The following is a 20902-nucleotide window of genomic DNA, read 5'->3' on the forward strand; positions in this document are numbered from 1 at the left end:
GGTGAAAATTTCTCCCCCAGTTTTACCTAAATGACCGGTAGCTCTTTGTCAAAGATATTTTTAGTACCTATGGGTCAAAAGTAAACCCAACTCTAAGCCTCCATGAAGTACAAAGAAAAAAAAAAAAATTAAGTTTGTAACAGGGCCCAAATCCCATTGTTCATAATGCACTTTAAGGCAAAAATGAGGTATGAATACAATACCCTATCATCAATTCCACCAACAAAAACAGTGTTTGGCATGATTCTGCCTTCTGGTAAAACATAGCCTTGGCTAACTGCAGCAGATGAAGACTGGGTGCTAGTTTCTCTGGAGCTGGTTGAGTTTGGAGTCTCAGGATTTGCAGCAGGCTGTAATTTGGAAAGTAGACATCATAATTAGATATACAGGCAAAACCCATACATAATGTGAAATATAATTTTTGTGTTTTAAGTGTAAAATATTTTATAAAAAGTATTTTCATTGTAAATTAGTCACCACTGCAGCTAAGTTCAGGTTCAGGATCTAAACTAATCAGAGTACATCCGGATGGAATTTAACCAAAGGATATAGTACTTTCTTAAGCCCAGTGTTGCTCATCACCGAGTCTTGTACAATGCTGTGAAAGAATACTTATTTAGTATTTGTGAAAATACTCTGCGAATTAGTTAAAAAAAAATCCAAAACTAGAAAGTTCAGATTTATATAAAGTTATTAAAATCACCCTGTTCTATATTCATAAACTTTTCACTTTACTGAGTATACTAAGGATAAACCTTAAAAAAAAAAAAAAAGAGCCGCATCAAAAAGAAAATAAGCCTCAAAGTTTTAAACCAATTTGTCTTGCTTTGCCTTTTTCAACATAATTAACATGAGTTTTTACAATGTTAGCACTCCCTGTATTAGTATACCTGCTTTACTTTAGAAATGGCTCATGCAAACAGTATTGTTCACATGTCACAGCTCCTTCTAAAAAACAGGTTATAATCCTCTTCCCTCATAGTAGGGTGTTCAAAGCTTCTTTTGAAATAACATTTTTCTCCTGGGTAACACCACATCAGTCCGACTGATAATTCTAATTTTCACAATGGGCTGACAGATATAAATGATACCATCTTTATTTTCAGAAAAAAAATCACATACATATAACTCATTAATTTTCTAGGTTCTGATCAGAACTGTCTTTATTCCTTCCACAGTAGACTCTAAGGTTAATGTAAAATTTTCTGAAGCAGAATTCATAAGTTATATACATATATACATATACATACATACACACACATACACACACACACACACACACATATATGGAGAAACAATCTAGCATAGTGAAACAAAAATTAATCTAGTCAGGAGATCTAGGTTTATGTTCCTTACTGGTAAGTGGTTATTTATAAGCCACTTACTTGCCAGCTGTGTATCTCTGGGCAAATTTCTTTGAGAACAAAATGAGATAACATCTGTGAATTCATTTTGTACGTATAAAGTGGTAAAAGCGGTATGCCTATGTAAGTTGGTGTCCTGTTATTTGATTTTATTTTCAGTAGATTTTTTTCAAGTTTCTTTTTGGCTTTACTATTTTAGCTGACTTATTTTGGAGAAATTTTAATTAAGAACTAAATGAAACACCAGGAAAATATTACACATCGTTAATTTAAAAATCACTGGTGAAGTGCCTGTTGACTACAAAAGGTAAGTACAAAAGGCTGCAAAAGAGAAAGCTACTACACATATACTTGTTGAAAGAAAACAAAAGACAAGAGAAACTATACGTCTTTTTGTAAAGCACAGTGATGTCACAGAAGTTAATAAGAAAGTAGAGTTCCTGCTTTGTTAATAAGATGCTAGAAGTTACTGATTCTACACAGCTTTGGTAGAGATGATCTCTAAATTCTCAAATCATCTGAAGGTGAGTTTATTGCTTTTCTCTATTCTTTTGTGCTTATACTTGCTATTTTGGGTTTGTTACTAACTCCTAATTCTTTCCTTTAATAGGGCTACTTCATGACAACGATGTGAAAGAGAAATTTAAAAAACTATGTCTAAAGTTCTTCCTCTCTAAAAATGTCTTATATCATTGTTTTTCTAGATGACATTAAGCTGCATTATCCTGAACTATTGGGGACTTGATTAGATTTCCCTTCCCTATAGATAATTTACCAATCCCTTCTCAGTTCATTCAGAAATCAAAAACAGAATAAAACAAAACAAAAGGAATTCTGAAACTCCTGTGGTTTCTTTTTCTCCTTTTCAATTCCCTCTTGATTTGTGGATGAACTTTGGATACGTTTTTCTTTGATAAACAAGCTATTGTCTCTGCACCATAATGTTGGATGTATTTTAATTTAAAGATGTAAGATCTGGCAGAAAACTATGTCAGATTATTACTGGTTAGGGAAATGCACTGATTCTCAACTGGGGAAGATTTCTGAGCCCCAGCAGCATTTAGTGATGTTTAGAGATGGGCTGTCACAACTGAGATGTATTCCTGGAATCTGATGGGCTGAAGGCCAGGGATACTACTGCACATCCTACAATGTAAAGACAGCCTCCTACAATAAGGAATTATTTGGTCCCAAATTTTAAAAGGGTGTGGGTTAAGAAACCTTGTGACAGTGCCACAAGAATTGAAGAGGAAATTTATTGTTTAGGAAGAACCTGATTTTCATCGGTCAGTAAAGTGTATCTTTTCATGACCTCAGATTCAGTTTCCGTGCTTGAAAACAAATGGTTGGAAAACATCTCTGATATCTTCTGATTCTCATACTCTATACAACACTAAAACAGATGCTTGAAACAAGGGTAGTTTGGTATAGAATAAAAAATGCATTTGATATTATGAGAAGTTGGACTTTAGCTTGGATCTTACAAATTGGCTGTCTCTGCTTAACTGGAATCATACATATAAATTCACTGAATCACTTTAATAGTGTCATAACATTTTAAATTAAGGAAGTCATCATGATGTCCTTGTCCTCAGTCAGGAGGTGGCTTTACTTACATCGAAGTAAGCAATGTACTTCATACTTATCTGCCTTGATTAGCAGTGATTGTTCAATTCCTACTGTGTGTGTATGTATACATAATTATATAATGTACATACAAAAATCCAATATCAATAGACAACTGTGATTAATTTTAAACTATGGACAAAAATATAAATGAATTTGCTTAAGATAAGCAAAAGTTTAATTTTAAAGTAAGTACCATCATAACCATCAATAGCGTCCTGAAAAGAAACTACATTAAAGAAGTAATTTTCTTAATCATACTTTTAAATGAGTTGGTGAATTTTGAAATGAGAAATGTTGGAACAGGGAACGGGGTGAGCTTCAAGACCATCACATACACAACTCTCATTGCTATTTATAGCAAATATATTCCCTGTTATATGTGGACAACCAAGTGACAAAGACAGCTAAAAGTTGGAATAATTTATCATTATTTAAACTCCTGGGATGTTAGCTCTTTTGCCAGTATTATCTATTTCGATTGCTACGTGAACATATAAGCAAATTAGTATTTATATAAACTGACCAGGAAAAAGCCTATCATTTGTAGTCATCAAAGTTACATTCACAGCAACAGGAAGAAGAGCAAATAAATAGAACATTAAAATTAAGAAAATATGATATGAAAATCAGAATTAAAACTTCAAGTAAATTCAAGAGCAGATTCTAGCAAAGTTGTGGGTAGGGAGGATCAAATTCAAGCAATAATCCTAGCAAAACTAAGCAAGAAAAAACAAGAAAGCAGAACTATATGAGACCTGAAAAATGCATTGTGGCCACAAATAATAAAAGAAAGCTACGCGCAAACTCCATTTTCAAAGAGGAAAACAGTATTTCTCAATGCATTTAACAAAGTTAAAAGCATACTAAGTAACAAAACCTCATCCAGATGATCCATCCCTGCCCTCAACACAAACACAACATTCCAGCAATATATAGAGTGTTAAGTTTATATTGGAAATGCAAGAATACTCCATTCACAGGATATGTTACTTTAATTCATTATTGTAAAACCATTTGATAAAATACACTATCATTTTAAATTTTTTAAAAACTGAAGTAAAACAGAAATAAGAGCACTTTTATTTTCCATCAATCTAATTCTACTCTATCATCAAACTTATAGTGAAATACTAGAAGAGTCAACTCCTTTGAAATCAGGAGTAAGGTAAGGGCACCAGGGAACCTCCTTATTATTACTAAATATTTTTTCCACTATGTATGACAAAACTGAATATTAATACAAAGTTTTTATGAATCAAGAAGACAAATAAAATTTAAAAAGTAATTTGAAAAGCTAATGATCAATGATCAGCTTCATGGATGATTTAAAAAAGCACACATCAACATAATGTATTTTTCAGCTATTAGGTTGAAAATTTAAAAACTCCTAGTAACTTTCTGATTTACCAAGAGTACCTCGGAAAAAGTTTATCATAATTTGATAGGCGGGGATACTTACCACTATACTAATTAGGAGAATTAGTGATAAAATTGTTATAAAAGGGGCAAAGCGCTTTCACCCAGCAATTACACTTATAATAACTAGTCTCAAGAAATTAATAGTACAAGCATGCCAAGATATTTACACAAAGATATTCATAGCATTATTATTATTATTTTTTAGACTGAGTCTCCCCTTTGTTGCCTAGGCTGGAGCGCAGTGGCATGATCTCAGTTCACAGCAATCTGCTTCCCAGGATCAAGTGATTCTGCTGCCTCAGCCTTCCGAGTAGTTGGGATTACAAGTGTGCGTCAACACGACTGGCTAATTTATTTTGTATTGTTAGTAGAGACAGGAAACAAAAGTCATTCAAACATTCCTTCACATTTTCAAACACACATGAGATACACAATATTGAAGTACTTATGCTGGTTCCTTTGTTATTTATTTATTTATTTTTTATACTTTTTTAAAATTTTTTTTATTTTTTTAAAATTTATTTATTATTATTATACTTTAAGTTCTAGGGTACATGTGCATAACGTGCGGGTTTGTTGCATATGTATACTTGTGCCATGTTGGTGTGCTGCACCCATCAACTCGTCAGCACCCATCAACTCGTCATTTACATCAGGTATAACTCCCAATGCAATCCCTCCCCGCTCCCCCCTCCCCGTGATAGGCCCCGGTGTGTGATGTTCCCCTTCCCGAGTCCAAGTGATCTCATTGTTCAGTTCCCACCTATGAGTGAGAACATGCAGTGTTTGGTTTTCTGTTCTTGTGATAGTTTGCTAAGAATGATGGTTTCCAGCTGCATCTATGTCCCTACAAAGGACGCAAACTCATCCTTTTTTATGGCTGCATAGTATTCCATGGTGTATATGTGCCACATTTTCTTAATCCAATCTGTCACTGATGGACATTTGGGTTGATTCCAAGTCTTTGCTATTGTGAATAGCGCTGCAATAAACATACGTGTGCATGTGTCTTTATAGCAGCATGATTTATAATCCTTTGGGTATATACCCAGTAATGGGATGGCTGGGTCATATGGTACATCTAGTTCTAGATCCTTGAGGAATCACCATACTGTTTTCCATAATGGTTGAACTAGTTTACAATCCCACCAACAGTGTAAAAGTGTTCCTATTTCTCCACATCCTCTCCAGCACCTGTTGTTTCCTGACTTTTTAATGATCGCCATTCTAACTGGTGTGAGTTAGAGACTTACAAAGAGACTTAGACTCCCATACAATAATAATGGGAGACTTCAACACTCCACTGTCAACATTAGACAGATCAACGAGACAGAAAGTTAACAAGGATATCCAGGAATTGAACTCATCTCTGCAGCAAGCAGACCTAATTAATAGACATCTATAGAACTCTCCACCCCAAATCAACAGAATATACATTCTTCTCAGCACCACGTCGTACTTACTCCAAAATTGACCACGTAATTGGAAGTAAAGCACTCCTCAGCAAATGTACAAGAACAGAAATTATAACAAACTGTCTCTCAGACCACAGTGCAATCAAACTAGAACTCAAGACTAAGAAACTCAATCAAAACCGCTCAACTACATGGAAACTGAACAACCTGCTCCTGAATGACTACTGGGTACATAACGAAATGAAGGCAGAAATAAAGATGTTCTTTGAAACCAATGAGAACAGAGATACAACATACCAGAATCTCTGGGACACATTTAAAGCAGTGTGTAGAGGGAAATTTATAGCACTAAATGCCCACAAGAGAAAGCAGGAAAGATCTAAAATTGACACTCTAATATCGCAATTAAAAGAACTAGAGAAGCAAGAGCAAACACATTCGAAACCTAGCAGAAGGCAAGAAATAACTAAGATCATAGCAGAACTGAAGGAGATAGAGGCACAAAAAACCCTCCAAAAAATCAATGAATCCAGGAGTTGGTTTTTTGAAAAGATCAACAAAATTGACAGAACACTAGCAAGACTAATAAAGAAGAGAGAAGAATCAAATAGATGCAATAAAAAAATGATAAAGAGGATATCACCACCGACCCCACAGAAATACAAACTACCATCAGAGAATACTATAAACACCTCTACGCAAATAAACTGGAAAATCTAGAAGAAATGGATAATTTCCTGGACACTTACACTCTTCCAAGACTAAACCAGGAAGAAATTGAATCCCTGAATAGACCAATAGCAGGCTCTGAAATTGAGGCAATAATTAATAGCCTACCAACCAAAAAAAGTCCAGGACCAGATGGATTCACAGCTGAATTCTACCAGAGGTACAAGGAGGAGTTGGTACCATTCCTTCTGAAACTATTCCAATCAATAGAAAAAGAGGGAATCCTCCCTAACTCATTTTATGAGGCCAACATCATCCGGATACCAAAGCCTTTGTTATTATAATACAAGAAACAAAACGGAAAAAAGAGTACTTTAGGTTTCTAATCCCTGACATTCTTGTTGTTACTTTTATACATAAAACCTCAACTTTTCACCAATTTTCTGGGGTTGGTATTGTGGAAATCTCAAACATATTAGCTCTTTGAACTTATTACCACAGATATGATTATGGGTCAATATACAGTCGTATCTATGAAGATACTCAGAGAACTACTAATGTGAAGCAGTCAGCTAAAAAAAAATACATAATTCGAATTCTGTGCTCTAAAAATTGAGTAATAATTTTATTTCACTCTGTCTCTCTAAAAAATTGATAAAAGTCAGTCTGGATGTTTCAGCTATTTGGCAGTAAATATGAAAAAAAAAAATGTTACAATACAGAAGGGGACACCAAATCTCAAAAAACTGTCCTACAGTAAAGTTATTGCAAAGTACAATCCTTTCAAAATATTACTCAATTACTTCTAAATAATACAGAGTTCTTCATTCTAGACAAATGCTAAGGGTTTTCTTAAATTTTAGGTACATTTCACTAGTTTAAAATGACAAACTATTAAAGCAATTTGTATAAACAAAGGCATCAATATCTGAAAGTAAATCATTTTACTCCCTCTTAAATTACCTGATAATTACATACAGGCAAATGATATCCAGCGATGACCTGACCTGGTGAATTTGGATAAGTAGGATATGCCTGAAAATAAAGATTACAGTAAGAATAAATGAATACAGAGAAACATTTTTTTAATTAGAAATATTCCAAATATTAAAAATATGAAAAACTTTAAAACATTCATTATTTTTCTATATACAGCATTGCAGAATTCTAAATGAGTGACCGATTTTATGAAGAAATAAATATTCTGTTAAGTGCTATGCTTTGGGTGGGGAGGGGGAACAGACAAATGACAAAATAAGTGACTATTTCACCAGACAAGTTTACTTTATTTATACTGTGTACTTATGCCAACCCCGATGTTATTTCTTACACTGGTGATAGGGCTCTATTAAGACAGGTTTGAATGTAAACAGGTTTGAATGTCAGTTAAATTAATACATTTGCTATTTCTATGTTAAATATTATGAAGAGTTTTGTATCTGCCAATATTATAGAGTAACATGAAGTTCCCCTACAAACGTTATGGTTTTTTCTGTACTTCATTTTGAAAAACTAAGCACTGTATATAATCCACAACTGGAAAAGAGACAGTATAATGTCTCCTATGTTTCAATAAATACTTACAGTTTGAAAACATATAGGTAGCATCATACATGAATACAACCAGATTCAGTTACGGCTCAAAGTAAATGTTAGAAACAAGTAGGACTTTTTTTCTAGCCTTTGTTCACATAATGAAAAAGAAGCAGAGGTATACCCTACACGTTTCAAATACATGGAAAATGTGAACAAATGAGAGACACTGAAGAACTACTTCACTACTATGTTGTTACTTTATTTTCCGTCAAAGAAAATGTCTTTTAAACTAAGACAAAATTAAAACAAACTAAAAAAAAATAAATATTACTTAACACCAATAAGTGATAGAGTGCGTCAAATCCTACTTTAAATATTGAAGTAACCAGGATGAGAGAAATTAGACGCCAGAAACTCACGGGATTTACAGACACAGTAAGCATATCAGAAATCTACCCAATTCAGAACCAGAATATATTCATAAGCCAGCAATCTATATGAGGAGGCATCTGGAAATCATTCCCAGTAAGGAATAGCTGGATGAATTGCTAACCTTAGAGAGGAAACAACCAGGCAGACACATACAGACAGTTGCTATCAAACATTTTCGTGAACTCATTATATTGGGGGAAAGCAGTTCAGGTGTTTTAGAAGTAATACTCTTTTTTGTTCCTACACTTATTTAGGAGTAATTAACAGCAAAACATTTCTGTTTCTCTTCAACACTTTTTTTTTAAGGACGGTAAAGCCAGAGGTAGATTCCAGGCAGATACGTGCTCATTCTAAAGCCATATTAATACTATCTTTCTGGGATTATACAGTCTATCAACAAGTAACTGAACATTGATCATTACGTGAACCAGCCATTGCTTAGACACACAAAACCTGAGAGAGAAAAAGGCACTATTGCTCCCAGGGAGTTTATAATTACGTTAAAAAGAAGGTAACAAAACATAACACATCAATATAAAGAACGATTTAAAAATATTTGTAGGCATATATAACACAGAAAAAAATCAGGAAAGAACAGGGAGTATATGTTTGGCTAACTGACTTTACCAGAGGTACAGCATAATTCCTTGGCTCCCCAACAGGCCACTGTGGTGGCATCTTGAAAAAACAAAATGGAAACCAAAATGATTCAAATATTCCTATACATTTTCAAAAACACATCAGATATACAATATTGAAGTATGTATCATGCTGGCTCATTTGCTATTATAATAAAAGAAACAGAATGGAAAAAAGAAGTGCTATAGGTTACCAATTCCTGAAGTTCTTGTTGTTACTTCCACATATAAAGCCTCAACTTTTTTCCAAATTTTCTGGAGATAGCATTGTGGAACTCTCAAAGATACCAGTTCTTTGAATTTATTATGATTGATACAAGAATGGGTCATAGATATAGTCATATCTCTGAAAAGAGACCCAGAGAACTACTATCATGAAGCAGCAAGCTAAAATAAAAATCTGATTGCAATTCTGGGATCTAAGACTTGAGTAATAATTTTATTTCACTCTGTATCTCTACAAAATTCATGGAAGTCAGTCTGGATGTTTCAACTCTTTGATAGCAAAGATAAAAAAAATACATGCTGCAGTATAGGAGACATCAAATCTCAAAAATCTGTTCTACAGAAAAGTTACTGCTAACTGTATTCCTGTCAAAATGTTATTCCATTACTTCAAAATAATACAGAGGTCTTCATTCTGATCAATTCTAAGTGTTTTCTTCAATTTAAGCTACATTTCACTAGTTTAAAATGACTGACTATTCAGGCAATTTGTATAAACAAGTTAAAGGCCTCAATAATATCTGAAGTAAATCATGTTACTCCCTCTTCAAATACCTGATAATTATACACCGGCAACTGATATCCAGTGATGCCCTGACCTGGTGAATTTGGATAAGAAGGATATGCCTGAAAATAAAGTTTACAGAAAGAATGATTAGCTATGGTAAAACATTTTTTTTAAAATGAGAAAGAAATATCATTCCCAATATAACAAAAAAAAGGAAAAACTTTAAAATATTAATTGTTTTTCTATATACAACAATGCAGAATTCTAAATGAATGACTGACTTTAGGAAGAAAAATATTCTGTGTCAAGTGCTATCCTGTGAGTGGGGAGGGGGAAGAGACAAATTACAAAATAACTGACTACTTCACCATTCAAAGATTACCTTACTTCTGTGTACTTATGCCCAACCAGCAGTTATTTCTTATATTGGTAATAAGGCTCTACTAAGACAGATTTCAACGTAAGTTAAATTAATACATTTATTATTTCCTTGCCTAAATACTTCCAGATTGTTTTGTATCTGACAATAATACAGGGTAGTACTGTAGTTCTTCTACAGATGTTATGGCTTTCTCTGTACTTTATTTCAAAAAACTAAGGGCAGTAAATAATCCACAACTGGAAAAGAGACACTGTAATATCTGCTGTTTCAATAAATACTTACTAATTAAAAACATACAGGTAGCAGCACAAAAGAATACACTCAGAATCAGTAATGGCTCATAGTAAATGACAGAAACAAGTAGGGCTTTTTTTCTAGCCATTGTTCAGGGAAGGAAAAAGAAGAAGAGGTCCCCACACGTTTCAAATACACGGAAAATGTTAACAAACGAGAGATACTGAAGAACTATTCCACTACTATTTTCTTACTTTATTTTCCATCAAAGAAAATGTCTTTTAACTAACACAAATATAAAATGAACTAAGAAGAAAATAAATATTATTTATCAACAGTAAGTGATAGAGCATGTCAAATCCTACTTTAAACATCAAAGTAACCAGGATGAGAGAAATTAGATGCCCGAAATTCATGGGTTTTATAGACAACAGTAAAACAGATCAGAAATCTACCCATTCCAGAACCAGAATATATCCAGAAGTCAGCAATTTACATGAGGAGGCATCTGGAAATCATCTCTAGTAAAGAATAGCTAGATGAATTCCTAATCTTACAGAAAAATGAACTAGGCAGGTACATGAGGAGAGCTGCTTCCAAATACTTTAGGAATTAGTTACGTGGGGTGAAAAAGGAAGAGATAGGAAGAGATTTGTTCATGTGTCTATAGAGGTCATTCCTAATAGAAAGACTGACAATGTATGTAGATTTTTTGCTCATATAACAAACATTAAGAAGAAGAAATTTCTAACAGAAATAATAAATTTCCCATCACTCAAGGTATTCAAACAGGGATTCTATTGCCACCTACTATGGGAAGTGTAGATACAATTGCACAGAAGGAATGATGACTAAAATAAGACAACAGGAACGTAAGCAGTTCTCACCTGAACGTACTGAGTTATAGGATTCAGCGCGACTCGGGGCTGAAGATATGTTTCAGCATTTGGATTACTCCAGACATTCTGAAACTGCGGTGGAGGAGGAGGATTAAATACCAAACGACGTGGCTGCGCACGATAAGCACCTTTTTAAAAAGCAAAAAGGAAAAAGCCTATTTTTAGTTATCTGAAAATCTACACGTGTCAAAAAGAACAATGTCTTTTCCTACTCACACAAATTTTGTTTTCTGATTGCAGGGCCCAGCTTCAGTTTTTTACCCTGGATATGGATCTGTGACTGAAAATAAAACAGTAACAAAACTAGACTCAGTTTTCAAGTCTTGACTTCCAAGACTTGGGTAAATATATAAAGTCTTCTGAAGTTTCTATTATTATAGAAGATCCGTATATCTTCTATACAGATAATATAGTATATCTATATAGTATATATAGATACACACCAAATTATAATTTGTCATCATGAAGCTACCTTACTTATCCTTACTACTCTAATCAGTGTCAAGAGGCATCAAGTGAAAGGTGATCAAAAACTTTTCATCACCCTTTCTACAACCCTTTCTACAACCCTTCCTGCCTGTAGTTCATGAACCTAGGTGTCCAGTCAAAAATAAACAGGATCTAACAAGTTATGTGGCTACTCTAAGTTTGGATTTTGAACAGAAAGTATATCTTTCTCCAAATTTTACACAAGACTTAGTATATCACTAACACTAAATGTTGTATCAATAAAATAAATAATAGATTTTTCTATTAGATTACTTACTTCTACTATCTTCTGGACATCCACGTCATTAAAAAATGAAACAAATCCATAGCTATAAAGGCAGATAAATGAAGTATAAAATCACCATCAGGCAGTACATAGTTCAGAACTTCTGCTATTCTATATACAGCAGTGATCGTGACAAAAGATAAATAATATACCATGATAACTACTTGTTAAGATGTACATGACAGATCCTCTACAAATACTTCTTTTTCCTAATCGGAACTATGTCAAAATGTGCTAAGATTAGGACAGTGTGAAAACTTTATTGATTAACAAAGAATTCATATCTGTGAACCTGAAATTAACTTACTATCTAAGACAAGACGGTTAAAATTTAAGACATTGTGCAGTGTATGAAGAAAACAATTATTTGACAAAACTGGTAACTCATTTGTATGAAACAGGAATTGCAGACATTTAAAAATAAACATTAGAAAAATGAATAAATAAAAGAGTTGGCAATAACCTTTTATCCCCTACATGAAAGAAACTAACACGGCAAAAAATTTCATTTATACATGTGTCACAGTATCACTTTTGAAGTCTTCTTTGACACACTATAGGTGACTAGAGTTCAGGTATTTTTGATAAAATTACTCACCCTTTGGAGACACCAGTTCGATCTGTGATTATCTTCACTTCTTTCACTGAACCATATCTACCAAAGAAGCTTTTAATCTCAGTTGCATCCATCTATGGAAAAGAATTGAATTCCAAGAGTAAAAATTCAGCATTCAAAAATTTCCATTTTACTACAATTTTACTACAATGAGGTGAAAATTTCTCCCCCAGTTTTACCTAAATGACCGGTAGCTCTTTGTCAAAGATATTTTTAGTACCTATGGGTCAAAAGTAAACCCAACTCTAAGCCTCCATGAAGTACAAAGAAAAAAAAAAAAATTAAGTTTGTAACAGGGCCCAAATCCCATTGTTCATAATGCACTTTAAGGCAAAAATGAGGTATGAATACAATACCCTATCATCAATTCCACCAACAAAAACAGTGTTTGGCATGATTCTGCCTTCTGGTAAAACATAGCCTTGGCTAACTGCAGCAGATGAAGACTGGGTGCTAGTTTCTCTGGAGCTGGTTGAGTTTGGAGTCTCAGGATTTGCAGCAGGCTGTAATTTGGAAAGTAGACATCACAATTAGATATACAGGCAAAACCCATACATAATGTGAAATATAATTTTTGTGTTTTAAGTGTAAAATATTTTATAAAAAGTATTTTCATTGTAAATTAGTCACCACTGCAGCTAAGTTCAGGTTCAGGATCTAAACTAATCAGAGTACATCCGGATGGAATTTAACCAAAGGATATAGTACTTTCTTAAGCCCAGTGTTGCTCATCACCGAGTCTTGTACAATGCTGTGAAAGAATACTTATTTAGTATTTGTGAAAATACTCTGCGAATTAGTTAAAAAAAAATCCAAAACTAGAAAGTTCAGATTTATATAAAGTTATTAAAATCACCCTGTTCTATATTCATAAACTTTTCACTTTACTGAGTATACTAAGGATAAACCTTAAAAAAAAAAAAAAGAGCCGCATCAAAAAGAAAATAAGCCTCAAAGTTTTAAACCAATTTGTCTTGCTTTGCCTTTTTCAACATAATTAACATGAGTTTTTACAATGTTAGCACTCCCTGTATTAGTATACCTGCTTTACTTTAGAAATGGCTCATGCAAACAGTATTGTTCACATGTCACAGCTCCTTCTAAAAAACAGGTTATAATCCTCTTCCCTCATAGTAGGGTGTTCAAAGCTTCTTTTGAAATAACATTTTTCTCCTGGGTAACACCAAATCAGTCCAACTGGTAATTCTAATTTTCACAGTGGGCTGACAGATATATATGATACCATCTTTATTTTCAGATAGAAAAATACATATAATTCATTAATTTTCTAGATTCTGATTAGAACTGTCTTTATTATTTCCACAGTAAACTCTAAGATTAATGTAAAATTTTCTGAAGTAGTATTCATAAGTAATGTTGCAGAAACAATCTAGCATAGGGAAACAAAAATTAATCAAGTCAGGAGATCTAGGTTTATGTTCCTTACTGGTAAGTGGTTATAAGCCACTTACTTGCCAGCTGTGTATCTCTGGGCAAACTGCTTTGAGAATGAAATGAGATAACATCTGTGAATTCACTTTGTATGTATAAAGTGGTAAAAGCGGTATGCCAATGTAAGTTAGTGTCCTGTTATTTGAATTAATTTCAGTAAATTTTTTTCAAGTTTCTTTTTGGCTTTACTATTTTAGCTGACTTATTTTGGAGAAATTTTAATTAAGAACTAATTGAAACACCATGAAACTATGGCACATCGCTAATTTAAAAATCTTTGGTGAAGTGCCTGTTGACTACAAAAGGTAAGTACAAAAGGCTGCAAAACAGAAAGCTAGCAAAAATATACCTGTTTGAAAGAAAACAAAAGACAAGAGAAACTATACGTCTTTTTGTAAAGCACAGTGATGTCACAGAAGTTAATAAGAAAGTAGAGTTCCTGTTTTGTTAATAAGATGCTAGAGGTTACTGATTCTACACAGCTTTGGTAGAGATGATCTCTAAATTCTCAAATCATCTGAAGGTGAGTTTATTGCTTTTCTCTATTCTTTTGTGCTTATACTTGCTATTTTGGGTTTGTTACTAACTCCTAATTCTTTCCTTTAATAGGGCTATTTCATGACAATGATGTGAGAGAAAAACTTAAAAAACTATGTCTAAAGTTCTTCCTTTCTAAAAATGTCTTATATCATTGTTTTTCTAGATGACATTAAGCTGCATTATCCTGAACTATTGGGGACTTGATTAGATTTCCCTTCCCTATAGATAATTTACCAATCCCTTCTCAGTTCATTCAGAAATCACAAACAGAATAAAACAAAACAAAAGGAATTCTGAAACTTCTGTAGTTTCTTTTTCTCCTTTTCAATTTCCCCTTGATTTGCGGATGAACTTCGGATACGTTTTTCTTTGATAAGCTATATTACAGTATTGTCTCTGCACCATAGTGTTTGATGTATTTTAATTTAGAGGTGTAAGATCTGGCCGAAAACTATGTCAGATTATTAGTGGTTAGGGAAATGCATTGATTCTCAACTGGTGAAGATTTTTGAGCCCCAGCAGCATTTAGTGATGTTTAGAGATGGGCTGTCACAACTGAGATGTATTCCCGGAATCTGATGGGCTGAAGGCCAGGGATACTACTGCACATCCTACTCCTTTGCCAGTATAATCTACTTCAATTACTATGTGAACATGTAAGCAAACTGATATTTATATAAACTGACCCTGAAAAAGCCTATCATTTGTAGTCATCAAAGTTTTATTCCCTAGGCATCAAAGTTACATTCACAGCAACAAGAAGATAAGTAAATATAGAGAGTGATAAATTTAAGAAAATATGATGTGAAAATCAGAAGTAAATCGAAGAGTAGATTCTCGGGGAGTGGTGGGTGGCGAGGTTGAAATTCAAGCAATAAACAATCCTGGCAAAACTAAGCAAGAAAAAGCAAGACAGCAAAAGTATATATGAGACCTGAAAAACAGGTTGTGGCCACAGATTATAAAAGACTGCTACATACAAACTCTATACAAATAAATTTGGAAATCAACGACATGGTAAACTCGTAGTGAAATTTCAATTTTTACCAAACAGTCTTAAAAAGAATACCTAATGTTATCTGGCTCAGTTTCCCTGGGAGTTTTTTCAACTTAGAAATAGATATCTTGGGTGTATGTGTGTGTGTCAGAGAGAGGTGTGCACACACACCAGAAACCTGAAATAAAGACAGAAAACACAGAAGAAGAGATCAAGAAATTTAAACCTTCTCTTCAATTTTCAAAGAGGAAAAAAGTATTTCTCAATGCATTTTACAAAGCTAACAGCATATAAGTAACAAGGCCTAATCAAGATGGTCCATCCCTCCCCTCAACACAAGTGCAAAATTCCAGGAATAAAGAATATAGTTTTTATTGGCAAAGCAAGAATACTCCATTCTCAGGACATGTTACTTTAATTCACCATTAAGAAAGTATTTAATAAAATACAGCATTCATTTTAAAATTTTTTAAAAACCTAAGTAAAATATAGAGGTATGTCCTTTTCTATCAATCTAGTATTATCCTACCATTAACCTTAAAGTGAAATACTAGAGCCATCTCCATTGAAAATAGGGGTAAGTTAAGGGCACCAGGGCACCTCCTTATTAGTACTACATATATTTTTCCACTATGTATGACAAATGTGAATAGTAATAAAGTTTTTATGCATCAGTAAGAAAAAGAAAATTAAAAAGGAAAATTAAAAAGCTAATGATACATGATTAAATTCATTGATGATTTTTAAAACTGCACATCAACACAATGTAATATTTTCCAGCTATTAGGTTGACAGTTTAAAAAATCTTAATACCGTTCACTGTAAGGGTGTGGAAGAGAGATCACTCTACACACCGTCAGTGAGAAAATACTGATACATGCTTTACCAAGAGTACCTTGGAAAAGGTGTATCATAATTTGATATGTGGAGATACCACTACACTAACGTGGAGCCTAATTTAATATTGTTATAAAAGGGCAAAGCGGTTTCACCCAACCATGCTACTGATGGTAATTCATCTCAAGGAGTTAATAGTACAAGCGTGCCAAGATATTTACACAAGGATATTCATAGCATTTTTTTTTTTTTTTGAGACAGTCTCACTTTATTGCTTAGGCTGAAGTGCAGTGGCACTATCTCAGTTCACTGCAACCTGCTTCTCAAGATCAAATGATTCTGCTGCCTTAGCCTCCTGAGTAGCTGGGATTACAAGTGCATTCACCATGCCTGGCTAATTTTTTTGTATTTTTAGTAGAAATAGGGTTTCATCATTGTTCCTGAACTCCTGACCTCAAATGGTCCGCCCGCCTCATTCTCCTGAAGAGCTGGGATGAGAGGCGTGAGCCACTGTGCCCAGCCTGTGACAGTTTTAACACTGAAAAACTATTCATCATAAGGTAATTTCGTAAAATAATAATATAATTTTTAACATATATTGAAAATTAAAGTTACCTTCAGAATAACGTCCATATTAATTGAAAGATGCAAGTTGTAAAACAGTATTAAGCAGCATGATGTAACCTTTCTAAAAGTTGGCCTATCTATATGCAATAGCAATACATGCATAAAAATAAGCTGGAAGGCCATTCATGTATCAAAAATTAACTGCGGTTATATATGTTGGGATTAAGATGGATTACTGTTTTCTTAGTGTGACTGTTTTCAAATGAGTAAACATACTATTATAATCAGACAAAAACTGGTGAAAGGGATTAAGATGGATTACTATTTTCTTAGTGTGATTGTTTCCAAATGAATAAACATACTTTCATAATCAGAAAAAATTGATGAAACTATTAGGATTTCTTCCCTTTACTTCTAAAAACGAAAAGTATTATTATAAATATTTATTACTTATAACTCAAAGTGATTATTTCTATCAGCACGGATAACTACATGTAGTACACTTATTGCACATAATGGCTGCTTAATTATATATTTTTATTTTAATGTTTATACTTGGTAATATAAACTGTGTATAAATCTCCTCCTCTTATCTCTAAAAACGAAGAGACAGAATTATCAAAGCAGACACACACACATACAGCAAGTAATTCGCGTTTGTGACTCAGTGGTTGGTTAGCGCATTCAGAGCCGCATCTGCGGTGGCTCCCAAACAACGCTGGGCATTTACCAAACTCACGGAAATGCACACTCAACATTATCTACCACATGGACATTCTGTCAAAGATGCCTGGTTTATCCAGAGGGGAAAAATTGTGCCTGGAGTTTAAAAATTTTAAAAGTATCAATGGCAACTACTGAAGGTGACCTCACGCCGCAAAGATGGCATCAGGCGAGCTTTTGTGCCTGTCGCCACTGCAAGAGGGAGCCGCCATCAGCAAGTACCCAGCAGCTGGCAGGCACCAGGGGACCAGAGGCACTTCCCGCCCAGACCCCTCAGCTACCGGGCCGTGCCTGTAGGACACCCCACACGCCTTGCTAAGGTCCCCACAAACTCCACCCTACCCCGTACAAGGACCAAGAGAGAACCACTTCCACCAGAGGCACGTCCCACCCACCCCCTCAGCTAGCCGGACGTGCCTTCAGGACACCCCACATGACTCGCTAAAGCCCCCACAAACCCAAATCCAACCGCACCCCACCGCACCCCACCACACCCCACCCCGTACAAGCAGCAGGAGAGAATCACTCCTGAAGAAGTTCTGGCCCTCCCAGTTCAAGAAGGTCAGTCAGGAGGCCCGCCACCATCTTGCGGAGCCACCTGGAGAAAGCAGGAAGTGAGGTTGGCGGGGGGTCGGGGCGCGTGGGAGGGGTGGAACCCGCACCCCAAACCGCTACCAGGAGAGAACCCAGGGCAGGAAATGGGTGCCGCACCAAGGCTGTGGCCCTTGCAAGTGGCCTATGAGGCAGTGCTTCTCCGGGGCCCACCATCACGCCACGCTCGGTGTCCCGCCACTTCCGTGCCGGCCTCTCTGTAGGCCGCACCACTGCGAGGCTGCCTCTTCCCACCCTGCCGGACACGACTCATAGTGCGTCTAGGCGGGTGTCCCCAGAATGGGAAATCTGAGAGTGAGGCGGGGCCTGGTTTCGCCCACCGGTGAAGACCCCACAGGCGTTGGCCCTCAGGCCTCTCCCTCAACTCACCATGATGGCGGCAGGCAGCAGTTCCTGACAGGCTCAAGGAGGAACAGACGCTTGCTTCACCCACCACTTCTGGGTCTGCTGGTGAAGTCCGCGGGAACTGGCTGCGGGGCTTCGAGCAGTCAAAGGAGCCAAAGGCGAAGGTGTAAGTTAAATCAAGGGCAGGCGACAAAGCTAAAGAGCCTCTAAAAGCGGACCCGCCAGGCTGAGGAGCGCAGGCGGACTGAGGCGTGGGCCGCGGGATTCTGGGAGGTGCCTCCAGTGCCGGGTATCGGGGCGCGTGGTATCGGCCTCAGCCAATGGGTGGCAGCGCCCCCGCCCCCTGCTGGCGTTAGGTGGGGGCCTGCGGGGGACGACGGCGTCCCACACGCTGTGGTTGTGTACGATACGCAGGGTACGCCGTGCATGGGTGCAGGGCCAGTGCCTGGGGTCCCGCCCTCACATGGACCGAGAGACACACACATCACCTCCAAAACTTCCTTGAAATAAGTATGCATACTGAAATATGTGGTATAGTTTTGATAATCTAATGGGACTAGGCAGTAGTTTCAAAATGACTTCCGGAATGCACAGGGTTAGCACAATCACTGTTAGCTTCACACCCACCCCAAAATCTTTTTAAATGCCTACGGAAATAAAAAGAAGCAAGTCTGGAAAACGGAAGGAGACAGACGGGCCAGAAGCTTGGACTACTTTCTGTCAAGTTTGAGATAGAAGGGGTTGGATGGAAGAATATGCCAGTTTTGACATTCAGGATGTTTATTCTTTTTTTTTTTTTTTTTTTTTTTTTTTGAGACGGAGTCTCGCTCTGTCGCCCAGGCTGGAGTGCAGTGGCCGGATCTCAGCTCACTGCAAGCTCCGCCTCCCGGGTTCCCGCCATTCTCCTGCCTCAGCCTCCCGAGGAGCTGGGACTACAGGCGCCGCCACCTCGCCCGGCTAGTTTTTTTGTATTTTTTAGTAGAGACGGGGTTTCACCGTGTTAGCCAGGATGGTCTCGATTTCCTGACCTCGTGATCCGCCCGTCTCGGCCTCCCATAGTGCTGGGATTACAGGCTTGAGCCACCGTGCCCGGCCAGGATGTTTATTCTTTCAAGAAACAGTTACTGAGTGCCTGTGATTACAAGGTACTGCAGATGCAGGCGTGAACAGAATAAAAGAATCTCTCTTTGCTCAGGGATTTTACATTTTAAAATCTAGGCCTTACAGGAAGATGCTAGGCCTTCCTAGAGAATTCTGAAACATTCTCAAGGTTGGCGCCAGGGCCTAGAGCAGCATCAAGCTGTGGGGCAGTTGGTGGAGCCAATCACATAACTTTGGGGACCACTGCAGCACCTTGTTATACACACAGGGCTGAGTGGCTGTCACCTTTATCCTCAGACTTCACTTCTGTACTGACTGAAAGCATTAAAATGTTACTTTTTGAACTGGCAAAATGGTGGAGTTCTATAACATGAGAAGTGTCTCATACTATCACCTACTAATGCGGGATAAAAAAAAGTTTTTATTCAATAGGCAGCTAAACCCATAAAAAAAGAAGGGAAATTCCAAGTACCAAAAATAAACTGAAAACAAGAGCAATGACTTGTTCAACTGATTTTTCTTCCACCCTGGATATGGGGGCTGGGTTGTAGGGCAACCAGTCATGCTAGTTTGCCCAGAACTTACAGGTTTTAGCACTGAGAAATTACAACGTCCCTAAGGAAACCAGGAAGATTGGTCCCCCCAGATGTGGGCAAAATGTAGTTACTCTCTCTAACTTGAGGTGTGGATGTTTAGGAGCAGGAGGTAAGGGCTCGAGGTGGCAACTGGAAATGAGTACTCTGCAAAAAGCCATTGTCCCTAAAATCCTTAGGAAAAGGATGGAGTAGGAAAAATGCAAATCACCCGTGAACGAGCATATGAGGAAGCTTGTCCCATCTCTGGATGAAGAAAATACGTATTTAACTCTGATTAAATTTTGAAACCCTAGACCTGCATGTCATCAAAGTTCATGGTTTAAATCTATAACAAATTATTGGAATCCGCAAGCCAAGAAATTGATCCTCCTACACCATCACCCTGTCTCCT

General features: G+C 36.3%; 1 protein-coding gene across 1 annotated transcript in view; it reads right to left on the reverse strand.

Moving 5' to 3' along the window:
• Positions 1-18069, reverse strand: part of LOC100271729 (uncharacterized) — a 66805-nt gene extending 48736 nt beyond the window's left edge. Inside the window, 11 exon segments of the mRNA XM_077989808.1 lie at positions 204-350; positions 7475-7531; positions 9092-9142; positions 9883-9954; positions 11339-11478; positions 11567-11630; positions 12117-12168; positions 12724-12815; positions 13098-13244; positions 18003-18035; positions 18037-18069. Coding sequence (XP_077845934.1) covers positions 204-350; positions 7475-7531; positions 9092-9142; positions 9883-9954; positions 11339-11478; positions 11567-11630; positions 12117-12168; positions 12724-12815; positions 13098-13244; positions 18003-18035; positions 18037-18069 — 888 coding nt within the window.
• Positions 18070-20902: the final 2833 nt, after the last annotated feature.

The sequence above is a fragment of the Macaca mulatta genome, chromosome Y, assembly GCF_049350105.2.
Source record: "Macaca mulatta isolate MMU2019108-1 chromosome Y, T2T-MMU8v2.0, whole genome shotgun sequence".
NCBI lineage: Eukaryota > Metazoa > Chordata > Mammalia > Primates > Cercopithecidae > Macaca > Macaca mulatta.